Source organism: Saimiri boliviensis, chromosome 1 (genome assembly GCF_048565385.1).
Source record: "Saimiri boliviensis isolate mSaiBol1 chromosome 1, mSaiBol1.pri, whole genome shotgun sequence".
Lineage (NCBI taxonomy): Eukaryota > Metazoa > Chordata > Mammalia > Primates > Cebidae > Saimiri > Saimiri boliviensis.
In genome coordinates this window covers 228,669,023-228,683,266 of record NC_133449.1, presented here as the reverse complement: position 1 = coordinate 228,683,266, position 14,244 = coordinate 228,669,023, and the positions used below count along the sequence as shown (strand labels likewise).

Here is a 14,244-nt window from a genome sequence, read left to right as displayed (position 1 = left end):
CATGGTGCCCAGATAAAGTAATAAAGATTCCATTTTAGCAAAAAATACAGGTTTCAGAACTAATTTTCATTTTTCTTTTTCTGTGTCCTTAGCTTAAATTCTTTTTGGTTTGTCATATGATACTGCTGTGGGATGATATCCAAATTACCTTCCTCTGTTGTATTTCCAGAATGGTGAATATCGCCATCCTTAAGGACAAGAATGTGTCAGTGTGACAAGAAAATATGCCTTGGTTAGGCAGTTATTTCTTATCACCAGTAGAAAAAATGCTTTGGAAATTTTCCCCTGGATTCTGACAAGTTTATGGGGAATATAAATATGAAACTCCTTAGCAGCTTTGCATTTCCCCAGACTTTAATGCAGCAGTAGTAGTGTCACCAGAAGAAATAAAAATGTACAGTTTAAGTAACATTAACATTCTGAGCATACTCTTACATCCATAATGAACTTACGTAGGTTATTGGTTTTCAGCTCTTCAGAAAAAGATCTAAGTGTATTCTATTTGCCATTCTTAGTGACATCTCTTGGCACTCTTGTGTCTCATACAAAAACCTCCACAGGGGTTGTCAGTGGATGTCAGTGACATTTGTGTATCTTCACAATCCCTTACCGTTGTGCTTTTCACTCTGACCAGGCTCCTGAACAAACTGGGATTACAGATTCCTCCATCAGCCACACAATCTCTTTGATTCCTTTTTTCAAAATTAGACCCATTTCTCATGCCACCAGTCTGCTTTCTTAGTCCATTTAGCATTCCTGTAATGCAGATAGAGCAATTATGTCATTTAGACAACAGCAGTGTGAATATTTTTTGTCTCTAGTCCCTCTGATACTGATGAAAGAATGAAATAGGAAAGTACAGTTACACCATTGCTGACTGATTTTTTCATCTGTGTGCATTTGAGTTAGAGACAAGAGAAAGTATTTTTAGGCTGATTGGAATGACTCATCACTTTATTTTCCTCTTTTAACTACATAATTCTGTTTTGTTTTAATGCAGGTACAGCCTGACTGTTTGGACCGGAAAAAATGATAACTATTCCATTGAAGATTTACTTTACATTAGAGACCATTTTGACAAAAACCAAGTTTTCTATGACATCTTGGAACCACAAAACCATGAATTTAAACAAGCCATTGGAATCAAAGTTAATCTCTAAGAAGATTCTCCTCAATTATTTTCTGTGTTTTGGTTTCATAATCCTTCTCTGCATTGGTCTGAATTAATTACCATGGTTATTGGTCTATGTTCCAAGTCATCTAATCAAGAAACACTTATTATGTGCTTGCTTTGTGGGCATATGTCCTTATAATAGTGCACTTACATACAAGATTTGGAAAGAAGAGATTTCCACATGTAAGCCGAGTCTAATAATAATTCAGGAAAACGATACTCTGCACCCCTTTATAAAAAGTAGTTTTGATAAACTGAAGATATTTGGCAGAATCTGTATGTCATAAAACAGATATAGATGACATTTTCTTGGCACTTGCATTGCAGAGATTATGAAAAAGATGGCACTTTTCCTTTTTCCTAGAAAACTGGTTATTTCAGAGATAATCAAAAAGGAAGAGGGCTCTTCAAATGTTTTTAATTTTCACAGGGGTGAGCAGCTGTCTCATATCAAGATCTATTAATCTGCTTCCTGAAACTATAAATTAGATCTGAAAATTTCCATATGATTGGGAAGCATACTAGTGGCTAAGTATGTTTTTTATATTTCTGTTTTTCTTTTACTGCATTTTAGGTTTTGGGGTACATATGAAGAACATACAAGATTGTTGCATAGGTACACACGTGGCAGTGTGATTTGCTGCCTTCCTCCCCCTTACCTATATCTGGCATTCCTCCCCATGCCATCCCCCCTCCAACTCCCCACCCCCCGCTGTCTATCCCCTACTTCCCTCCAACGGACCCCAGTGTGTAGTGCTCCCCTCCCTGTGTCCACGTGTTCCTGTTGTTCAACACCCGCCTAATGAGTGAGAACATGCGGTGTTTGATTTTTTGCTCCTGTGTCAGTTTGCTGAGAATGATGGCTTCCAGGTTCATCCATGTCCCTACAAAGGACACGAACTCATCGTTTTTGATGGCTGCGTAATATTCCATGGTGTATATGTGCCACATTTTCCCTGTCCAGTCTATCATCGATGGGCATTTGGGTTGGTTCCAGGTCTTTGCTATTGTAAACTGTGCTGCAATGAACATTCGTGTGCATGTGTCCTTATAGTAGAACACTTTATAATCCTTTGGATATATACCCAGTAATGGGGCTGCTGGGTCAAATGGAATTTCTATTTCTAGATCCTTGAGGAATCGCCACACTGTCTTCCACAATGGTTGAACTAATTTACACTCCCACCAACAGTGTAAAAGTGTTCCTATTTCTCCACATCCTCTCCAGCATATGTTGTCTCCAGATTTTTTAATGGTCACCATTCTAACTGGCGTGAGATGGTATCTCAATGTAGTTTTGATTTTCATTTCTCTAACGACCAGTGATGATGAGCATTTTTTCATGTTTGTTGGCCTCGTGTATGTCTTCTTTTGTAAAGTGTCTGTTCATATCCTTTGCCCACTTTTGAATGGGCTTGTTTGTTTTTTCCTTGTAAATCTGTTTTAGTTCTTTGTAAATTCTGGATATCAGCCTTTTGTCAGATGGGTAAACTGCAAAAATTTCTTCCCATTCTGTTGGTTGCCAATTCACTCTTATGACTGTTTCTCTTGCTGTGCAGAAGCTGTGGAGTTTGATTACGTCCCATTTGTCTATTTTGGCTTTTGTTGCCATTGCTTTTGGTGTGTTGGTCATGAAGTCCTTGCCTATGCCTATGTCCTGAATGGTTTTGCCTAGATTTTCTTCTTAGGTCTTATGTTTAAGTCTTTAATGCATCTGGAGTTAATTTTAGTTTAAGGTGCGAGGAGGGGTCCAGTTTCTGCTTTCTGCACATGGCTAGCCAGTTTTCCCAATACCATTTATTAAACAGAGAATCCGTTCCCCATTGTTTGTTTTTGTCAGGTTTGTCAAAGATCGGATGGTTGTAGATATGTTGTGTTGCCTCCAAGGCCTCTGTTCTGTTCCATTGGTCTATATCTCTGTTTTGGTACCAGTACCATGCTGTATTGATTACTGTAGCCTTGTAGTATAGTTTGAAGTCCGGTAATGTGATGCCTCCTGCTTTGTTCTTTTTGCTTAGAATTGACTTGGCTAGGCGGGCTCTCTTTTGGTTCCATATGAAGTTTAAGGTGTTTTTTTCCAGTTCTGTGAAGAAGGTCAGTGGTAGCTTGATGGGGATAACATTGAATCTGTAAATTACTTTGGGCAGTATGGCCATTTTCACAATATTGATTCTTCCTAAGTATGAACATGGAACGTTTCTTCATCTGTTTGTATCCTCTCTTATTTCATTGAGCAGTGGTTTGTAGTTCTCCTTGAAGAGGTCCTTTACGTTCCTTGTTAGTTGTATTCCTAGGTACTTTATTCTCTTTGTAGCAATTGTGAATGGCGGTTTCTTCTTGATTTGGCTCTCTTTAAGTCTGTTATTGGTGTACAGGAATGCTTGTGATTTTTGCACATTGATTTTGTATCCTGAGTCTTTGCTGACGTTGCTTATCAGTTTCAGGAGACTTTGGGCTGAGATGATGGGATCTTCTAGATATACAATCATGTCATCTGCAAATAGAGACAATTTGACTTTCTCCTTTCCTATTTGAATACCTTTTATTTCTTTTTCTTGCCTGAGTGCTCTGGCTAGAACTTCCAATACTATATTGAATAGGAGTGGTGAGACAGGGCATCCTTGTCTAGTGCCAGATTTCAAAGGGAATGCTTCCAGTTTTTGCCCATTCAGTATGATATTGACTGTTGGTTTGTCATAAATGGCTTTTATTATTTTGAGATAAGTTCCATCAATACCTAGTTTATTGAGGGTTTTTAGCATAAAGGGCTATTGAATTTTGTCAGAGGCCTTCTCTGCATCAATTGAGATGATCATGTGGTTTTTGTCTTTGGTTCTGTTTATATGGTGAATTACATTTATGGACTTGCGTATGTTGAACCAGCCTTGCATCCCTGGGATGAATCCTACTTGATCATGGTGGATAAGCTTTTTGATGTGCTGCTGCAATCGATTTGCCAGTATTTTATTGAAGATTTTTGCATCTGTGTTCTCTTATTTTTATAATATCTGATTTATAGTGAACATTGTACTGTTGGAGAGAAGTTTTAGTCTTTGTTGTATATCATTTGTTTTCCAAGTTTCTTACTGCCACTACCTTCACTCAGGTCCTTGTTTTACAACTAGAATTTTATTAACTACTTTTTCATGGCTTTATTTCTCATACTCTACTCAGAGATAACCTGAGTTTTTGAGTTTTTGAGTTTTTCTGCTAAACAAAATTTTCTTTCTTCTTCTTCTTTTTTTTTTTTTCAGATGGAGTCTTGCTCTGTCGCTTAAAGCTGGAGTGCAGTGGTTTGATCATGGCTCATTGCAACCTCCACCTCCCAGGTTCAAGTAATTCTCCTGCTTAGCCTCCTGAGTAGCTGGGACTACAGGTGTGCACCACCACACCCAGCTAATGTTTGTATTTTTAGTAGAGATGGGGTTTCACTGTGTTGGCCCGGCTGGTCTTGAACTCCTGACTTCAGGTGATCTGCCAGTCTCCGCCTCCCAAAGTGCTGGGATTAGAGGCATGAGCCACTGCACTCAGCCAAAACTTTCTTAAATACCTCTTTCTTTATGCCAAATCAAAGACCTTCAAGGGCTTAAACTCAATTTTACTCATTTTTCCTCTTTCAAGACCCTTCATAATACAGCCCCACCTAAATGTCAGTTTGTTGTGCTCCAACACAGTTCATTAAAAAAATTTATTCAACGTCAGTGGTTTCTAGATCTTACTTTAACCATTAATGGTAACTAGTTATGTTCACTAATTGACTCATGCATGTTAGTTATGTCTCCTCAGCTAGACTGTAAATTCCTTTGTGGCAAAGGTTCATGCTTAAGTATCTTTTGTAATACCTGGCATAGTCCTGAGAAAAACATTGAGAAAAAATATGTGGCTGCTTTGATTTATTAAGAAATATTTTACTAGTGAATGTCCTAAAATATGTAATTTGCTTTTTATTAATCAACCATTTTTCCCTCAGAGAATAACATAGTTCTATAGAGAAAAGAACTTCGGTTTTGAATTCAGACAGATTTTCCTTACAGCTCCACCTCTATCCCTTACTAGCCATAGACTTTGGGAAAGCCGTAATGCCATTGACTCTAGGCTCACTTGTCTATAAAATGGAGGTGGGGAAATGAAATTTCTCTTGTAGGTTTGTTGTGAGGATTATGTGAGATTCGTGTAGTAGAGACATCTAGCTCAATGACATAGGGAATGCTCAGTAAAGTTAGTTTCTCTTCTTTTAGATGTATCCTGTGATCATGTCCATTGTAGATAGATAGCACTAAGAGATACAATATGAAACATTGTACACATATAAATACTTAAAGACAATTATAGTATTTCCACTTGCAAATTCAGCTCTAGTCAAATGAAATGCTTCATGTCAAATAATACCTAAAACTGTACTATCCATGGTTGTTTGCCAAAGTCAAAAGATGCAATTTCATTATGAAATTTCACCAACTGCTATAGAGAATAATTTTTTATTTTATTTTATTTTTTTTGAGACGGAGTTTCGCTCTTGTTACCCAGGCTGGAGTGCAATGGCGCAATCTCGGCTCACCGCAACCTCCGCCTCCTGGGTTCAGGCAATTCTCCTGCCTCAGCCTCCTGAGTAGCTGGGATTACAGGCACGCGCCACCATGCCCAGCTAATGTTTTGTATTTTTAGTAGAGACGGGGCTTCACCATGTTGACCAGGATGGTCTCGATCTCTCGACCTCGTGATCCACCCGCCTCGGCCTCCCAAAGTGCTGGGATTACAGAGAATAATTTTTTTAAATTATCTTATAAATTTTCTACAAAGACCATACATTACTAAAGGCAAGTGAATTTATAAATAAACTGCCTTTTGTTAAAGTTTGAAGTAAAAATCTCTTGTCCAGAATATTATTTTTACTACTAAATTATCCCACTTTTGATAATATTTTTTAAAATATCAATATGGTAAAATTATATATTGAGAAATCTAGAAGGCTGATATCACTTAGATTAATTTTTTTATTATTATTTTTTTTGAGACGGAGTCTCACTCTGTCACCCAGGCTGGAGTGCAGTGACACAATCTTGGCTCACTGCAATCTCCGCCTCAGGCTTTCAAGTGATTTTCATGCCTCAGCCTCCCAAGTAGCTGGAATTACGGTAGTGTAATTACCTGGCTAATTTTTGTATTTTTAGTAGACATGGTTTCACAATGTCGCCAGGCTGGTCTTGAAGTCCTGGCCTCATGTGATCTGTCTGCCTTGGCCTCCCGAAGTGCTGGGATTACAGGCGTGAGCCACCACATCAAGCCTCACTTAGATTAATAATTAAAGGTATGTTTTAAACTGTTCTCAGGAACAAGAACACATAAAGGAATTATAAAATGTATTCTGTTGAAAAGTAAAATTTTAATGGCTATCCATATGGAAAAAGAAACAAAACAAACCTTGATCCCTACGTCATGCCATATACAAATAATTTGGATCTTAGGCTAAAATGTAAAAGCTAAAATCTTAAAACATTTAGAAGAGAATAAGGGAGAATGTTTTTATGACTTTGGAGTAGGCATAGGTTTCTTTTTTTTTTTTTTTTTGAGACGGAGTTTCGCTCTTGTTACCCAGGCTGGAGTGCAATGGCGCGATCTCGGCTCACCGCAACCTCCGCCTCCTGGGTTCAGGCAATTCTCCTGCCTTAGCCTCCTGAGTAGCTGGGATTACAGGCACACGCCACCATGCCCAGCTAATTTTTTGTATTTTTAGTAGAGACGGGGTTTCACAATGTTGACCAGGATGGTCTCGATCTCTCGACCTTGTGATCCACCCGCCTCGGCCTCCCAAAGTGCTGGGATTACAGGCTTGAGCCACCGTGCCCGGCGGCATAGGTTTCTTATAACCCAGAAAACACTAGGCAGAAAAGGAAATGTTAATAAATGGACTTTGTCAAAACTTAAAACTTCTCATGAAAAGACATCGCCATCATTGACACATATCTGACAGTATATTACTCTTGTAAGCTGTTAAGAAAACACACACACACACAAAAGACTGAAAATGAGCAAAAGACTTGGATACTTCATATAATAAAAAATTCAAATGGCCAGAAGAATATGGAAAGGAACTCAACAGCATTACTTACTTAGGAAAGCCCAGTTTAAGCCACAATAAATGCCAGTACATGCCTACCAGAAAGATTAATTATATAAAGACTAAGAACACCTTTTAGGAAAAAAAGGAAAACAGTTTGACAGTTTCTAATAAAGATAAGTATATCTCTACATTAAGACCCAGGCACTCTGAATAGCCGTGTACTCAAAAGAGCTCATATGTTTGCATTTAAAGACTTGTAAAGAATGTTCATAAAAATTGTATTCTTAATAGCCCAAAACTGGAAATAACCCCAACTTTTATCAGCAAGAGAATATATGAATAATGGTAGATTCATACAATGAAATTACTACACAGCACTAAAACAACTGATGTGACAATAAAGATGATTATTAACAACAACATGCAAAACCAAAAGCAGGCACAAATGAAAACATGCTATCTGGATCCATTTATATGAGGTTCAAGAATGGTCAAAACTAATATATGGTGCTAGAAGTCAGAATAGTAGAAACCTGTGCGATTCTGAGGGTATTGTCTGGGGTGGAGCATGTTGAGACTTTTTTAGATGTTGAAAATGTTCTGTATCTTGTTCCGGGGTGGCGTTTATTTTGATGTGTACATAAGCAAGGCAGAAAACGTACTGAATTGTAACATTTAATATTTGTGCATTTTACTGTATGTAAATGAATTGTAACATTTAATATTTGTGCATTTTACTGTATGAAAATCCATTTTCAATAATATTTTAAAGGCCTTGATGTATTGAAATGCAATAGAATGCTATGCAGAAACTGAAAAAGTGACCTTTTTTATTCTTTTTGAGACAGAGTCTCACTGTCTTGCCCAAGCTGGAGGGCAAGGGAGCAATCTCGGCTCACTGCAACCTCCGTCTCCTGGGTTCAAGTGATTCTCCCACTTCAGCCTCCCGAGTAGCTGGGATTATAGGCATGTGCCACCACATCTGACTAATTTTTTTGTATTTTTAGTAGACATGGGGTTTCAGCATGTTGGCCAGGCTGATATCGACCTCCTGACCTGAGGTGATTTGCCCGGCTCAGCCTCGCAAAGTGCTGGGATTACAGATGTGAGCCATCCTGCCCGGCCCAACCTTTATTAATATGAGAAGATGTTACAGCATACTGCAGGTTGTAAAAGAGCATAAATATGTAAAAGTGTATATTTTTATATACGTAGAAAATGTTTGCAAAGAAGTTCAAATGCACAACATAATGGTTAAGTGCCACCTATTTGTCTCCTCTAAGTTCATGTCTAATACATTGGTGTTGGTATCATATAGCATCCGAAGGCTATTTCCCAAGACTGACAAAGCAATCCTAACTCCAAAAGAGATTTTAATAAGAAAATCAATTGTTCTAGCCAGGCATGGTGGCGCATGTCTGTAATCCCAGCTACTCTCAGGAGACTGAGGCAGGAGAATCGCTTGAACCTGGGAGGCAGAGGTTGTGGTGAGCCAATATTGCACCATGGCACTCCAGCCTGGGCAACAAGAGTGAAACTCCATCTCAAAAAAAAAAAAGAAAAAGAAAAAGAAAGAAAATCAATTGTTCAAAAATTCAAAGGCTTTTAATAGAGTAGCTAATTGCCCTAATTTGTTAATTAGCCAGATACGTACTTAACCAGTGGGAAATGATTAAAAGTAACTTGGAACAGTTTTTAATTTGCTTGTTTATTGGAGTTGGGGTCATGGTTTTTTTTTTTCCTGTAATTTTTAAAAAAATTAAGTACCTAGTCAATATATAGACAAATGCTGTTTCTCTGACCTTGTTATTTATGGCAGGATCTGAGGGAGCTCAGGCTCTAGTGTCCTAGTGTTCCACATTAGTGTCACTCTCACTCTTCATAGTAATTACTTCTTTATACCCATCAGCCTTTGGTCTGGGGAACCAGCTTGTCCAGTCACCTGTGTCTTTCATGAGGGAATCTCATGTCAAGACTTCACAGCTCAATAGGAACTCCAGGGGCAGATAGGGAGGGAAGAGGCAGTCATCTAAGCAAGGTCTGATGTGCTGAGGCTGTGCAAATAATTCCAAAATTGTCCCTATATAATTCAGATGTGGAGCTTACAGTAATCTAGTCACGGGAGAGAGACCTGTAAATGATAAGTTGAATATTTACTAAAAATCCTGTGATGGAACAACACAGGGCTTGTGGTGTAGTACCTGAAGAGACAGCAGTCTGTTTTAATTGGGAGGGAACACAAGCTGTGTCATAAAAGATGAGTAAGATTCACTGGGTAGACTGACGGGGAAGGACCTTTCAGGCTGACCCACCTGAGCCAAGTAGGAAAGAGCCTGATCAACCTGCTCAGAAAAGTTTCTGGAGGCATCATACTGTGAGGCAGGAACCAGATTCATTTTCTGGGGAAAGGAGTTGGCTTCTTTTCTCTTAGGGAGTGGGAGTTATTGTACTACTTTAAGTAGGAAAGCATTACTATCAGTTTTGAATGTTAGAAAAGTGATAATGATGGTGAGATGGAGGAAATCAATTGGGAGATTTGGAATCCTTAAAGAAGATGAAGGCCTGAATTACGGTGACACCAAAAGGGGATGGAAAAGCTCAAGAAATAAAGGTTATGATCTGGTACAGTGGCACATGCCTGTAATCCCAGCACTTTGGGAGGCTAAGGCAGGTGGATCACGAGGTCAGGAATTCAAAAGCAGCCTGGCCAATATGGTGAAATCCGGTCTCTATTAAAAATACAAAAATTAGGTGTGCATGATGGCATGTGCCTGTAGTTTCAGCTACTCGAAGGCTGAGGCAGAAGAATCTCTTGAACCTGGGAGGCGGAGGTTGTAGTGAATCAAGATCTGTCTCAAAAAAAAAAAAAAAAAAAATTCCTTCCTTCACAGAATTGGAAGAAAACCACCTTAAACTTCATATGGAACCAAAAAAGAGCCCACATAGAAAAGGGAACCAAAAAATAAAAATAAAAATAAAAATAAAAAAAATAAAAATAAAAAGCCCACATAGCCAACACAATCCTAAGCAAAAACAAACAAACAAACAAACCTAGAGGCATCACACTACCTGACTTCAAACTATATTACAAGCCTGCAGTAATCAAAACAGCATGGTACTGGTACCAAAACAGATATACAGAGTGAGGTAACAGAACAAAGGCCTCAGAAATAATGCCACACATCTACAACCATGTGATCTTTGACAGACCTCACAAAAACAAGCACTGGGGAAAGGATTCCCTATTTAATAAATGGTGGGAAAAGTGGATAGCCATATGCAGAAAGCTAAAACTGGATCCCTTCCTTATACCTTAAAAAAATTAATTCCAGTTGGATTAAAGATTTAAACATAAGACCTAACACCATAAAAATCCTGAAAGAAAACCTAGGGAATACCATTCAGGACATAGGCATGGGCAAGGACTTCATGATTAAAACACCAAAAGCTATGGCAACAAAAGCCAAAATAGACAAATGGAATCTAAGCTTCAGAGCTTCTGTACAGCAAAAGAAACAATCATTAGAGTGAACCAGCAACCAACAAAATGGGTAAACATTTTTGCAATCTACCCATCTGATAAAGGGCTATTATCCAGCATCTACAAAGAACTTAAACTTAGAAGAAGAAGACAACCCCATCAAAAAGTTCAAAGGATATGAACAGTCACTTCTCAAAAGAAGACATTTATGTAGCCAACAAACATGAAAAAATGCTCATCATCACTAGTCATTAGAGAAAGGCAAATCAAAACCACATTGAAATACCATCTCATGCCAGTTAGAATGGCGATCATTAAAAAATCAGGAGACAACAGATGCTGGTGAAGATGTGGAGAAATAATGCTTTTACACTGTTGGTGGGAGTGTAAATTAGTTCAACCATTGTGGAAGACAGTGTGGTGATTCCTCAAGGATCTGGAAATAGCAATACCATTTGACCCAGTAATCCCATTACTGGGTATATACCCAAAGGATTATAAATCATTCTGTTATAAAGACACATGCACACACATGTTTATTGTGGCACTGTTCACAATGGCAAAGACTTGGAACCAACCCAAATACCCATCAATGATAGACTGGATAAAGAAATGTGGCACATACATGCCATGGAATACTACGCAGCTATAAAAAAGGATGAGTTCATGTCCTTTGCAGGGACATGGATGAAGCTGGAAACCATCATTCTCAGCAAACTGACACAAGAACAGAAAACCAAACACCGCATGTTCTCACTCATAAGTGGGTGTTGAACAATGAGAACACATGGACACAGAGAGGGGAGCAGCACACACCAGGGCCTGTTGGGGGAGGCTAGGGAAGGGATAGCAGGGGGTAGAGGAATAGCATTAGGAGAAATACCTCATGTAGATGATGGTGTGATGGATAATCATGTCATGTGTATACCTATGTAACAAAACTGCATGTTCTGCACGTCTACCCCAGAACTTAAAGTATAATAATAAAAAATAGTAACAATAATTATAAAATGTACAATAAAAAAAGAAAGGGAGAATTTGTAGTTGAATGAGTAGTATGGGGGAGAGGGGGGAGTCTAGTATTTTTAGATTGGGTGACAGAGTGTCAGGTAATACCACTGACCTTATCAAGATGGAAAAGAGCCAGGTGTGGCTATGTTTCTCAGTGACTCATTGATGTTACTTCTACCAACTTGGGGAAAAAAAAAATGGAATCCTATCTGCCTAACCCTGAAATCACTCTAAGATGTCCTTTTTTTGGTATTTAATCCTGCCACGTTTTTGTTTTGTTTTCTTTTGTCTTGTTTTTTTTGTTTTTTGTTTGTTTGTTTGTTTTTTTGTTTTTTTTTTATTTCCATAGGTTTTGGGGGAACAGGTGGGATTTGGTTACACGAGTAAGTTCTTTAGTGGTGATTTTTGAGATTTTGGTGCCCCCATCTCCCGAGCAGTGTACAGTGAACCTAATTTGTAGTCTTTTATCCCTCATCCCCTTCCCACCCTTTCCCCGAGTCCCCAGAGTCCACTGTATCATTCTTACGCCTTTAATTCCTCATAGCTCAGCTCCCACTTATGAATGAGAACTTACAATGTTTGGTTTTCCGTTCCTGAATTAATTCACTTAGAAAATAGTCTCCAGTCTCATCCAAGTTGCCGCAAATGCCACTAATTCACATTCCTTTTTATAGCTAAGTAGTATTTCTCTCCCTCTCACACACACACATACACGTACATACCAGTTTCTTGATGCACTGATTGATGGGCATCTGGGTTGGTTCCACATTTTTGCAATTGCGAATTGTGCTGCTATAAACATGCATGTGCAAGTATCTTTTTTGTATAATGTCTTCTTTTCAGCAGTCTAGAAGTGTTCTCTTTTCACTGCAGACACGCCAACATCTATTATTTTTTGATTTTTTGGTTGTGGCCATTCGAGTGAGATGGCACTGCATTGTGGTTTTGATTTGCATTTTCCTGATCATTAGTGACCTTGAGCATTTTTTCATATGTTTGTTGGCCATTTATATGTCTTCTTTTGAAAATTGTTTATTTGTGTCCTTAGCCCACTTCTTGATGGGATTGTTGATTTTTTTCTTGCTAATTTGTTTGAGTTCATGGTAGATGCTGGATATTAGTCTCTCTATCAGATGTACAGATTGTGAAGATTGTCTCCCACTCTGTGGGTTGTCTGTTTACTCTGCTGTCTGTTCCTTTTGCTGTGCAAAAGCCCTTTAGTTTAATTAAGTCCCAGCTATTTATGTTTGTTTCTATTGTATTTGCTTGTGGGTTCTTGGTCATGAAATCTTGCCTAAGCCAATGTCTAGAAGGATTTTTCTGATACTATCTTCTAGAATTTTTATAGTGTCAGGTCTTAGATTTAAGTACTTGATCTATCTTGTAGAAGGTGAGAGGTGAGGATCCAGTTTCATTCTTCTACATGTCATTTGCCAATTATCCCAGCACCACTTGTTGAATAGAGTGTCCTTTCCCTGCTTCATGTTTTTGTCTGCTTTGTCAAAGATCAGTTGACTATAAATATTTGAGTTTATTTCTGAGCTCTCTATTTTGTTCCATTGGTCTATGTGCCTATTTTTATACCAGTACCATGCTGTTTTGGTGACTATGGCCTTATAGTATAGTTTGAAATCAGGTAATGCAATGCCTCCAGATTTGTTCTTTTTGCTTAGTCTTGCTTTGGCTATGTGTGCTCCTTTTTGGTGCCATATGAATTTTAGGATTATTTTTTCTAGTTCTGTGAAGAATGATAGTGATATTTTCATGGAAATTGCATTGAATTTGTAGATGGCTTTTGTAATCCTGCCAGTTTCTTAAAGCCCATCCTTCTCCCCATTGCCCCCTCTTAGTAATCTGTACTACGTATTTGAATGGTTTCAAGGCTGGGCACGGTGGCTCACACCTGTAATCTCAGCACTCTGGGAGGCTGAGGTAGGAGGATCCATTGAGGCCAGGAGTTTGAGACCAGCCTGGGCAACATAGCAAGACCCCATCTCTATGAAAGACAAAAAAATTAAATTATTTCATAATATTAAACAATGAAACTATCCACCCAATTCCACCTTCAGAGTGGAGAGAAAGTAGGCAGGGCTTGAAAGGTGCTCACACAGCCACTTGTCCTCTCAAGAAAGCTGCCTTTGGTTTCTACATTTCTGCTTGCCAGAGGAACCAGTCTGTCTAAATCTGGCAACTGTGGTGTTCTGGGTTTGATTGCTATTGTTGAATCTTCACTGAAACTGGTCATTGTCTCTTTCTTCTTTATCCTTTCCTTGGAGTGAAATAATATAATCAAGTTCAAAAAATTTAATTGAAATATTCAGTGTGAGAGTCTGTTGTCCTTTGTCAATTCAGGGGCTAATGAAAAAACCCTGGATTAGAATAGAATGGGCTCTTCAAGCAGCCTGTGCAGCTCAGCCCCAAATCTGGGCTCCTTCAAGGAGTGTTTCTTGACTTCTCCAGGCAGATGTGTGGACCTTATCTCGATGCTGCTTCCTCCAATGAATGTGGGCAAGAGAG

The 14,244-nt window shown here is 38.6% G+C and overlaps 1 protein-coding gene across 4 annotated transcripts in view; it reads left to right on the top strand.

The window, feature by feature from the left end:
- Nucleotides 1–8,055, top strand: part of FAM151B (family with sequence similarity 151 member B) — a 69,259-nt gene extending 61,204 nt beyond the window's left edge. For all 4 annotated transcript variants that reach the window (XM_074384313.1, XM_039459892.2, XM_074384314.1 and 1 more), the window contains one exon: nt 1,001–8,055. In XM_074384313.1, coding sequence (XP_074240414.1) covers nt 1,001–1,160 — 160 coding nt within the window. In that variant the 3' untranslated portion in view covers nt 1,161–8,055. The remainder of the gene's footprint in view (nt 1–1,000) is intronic.
- The last annotated feature ends 6,189 nt before the right edge of the window (nt 8,056–14,244 follow it).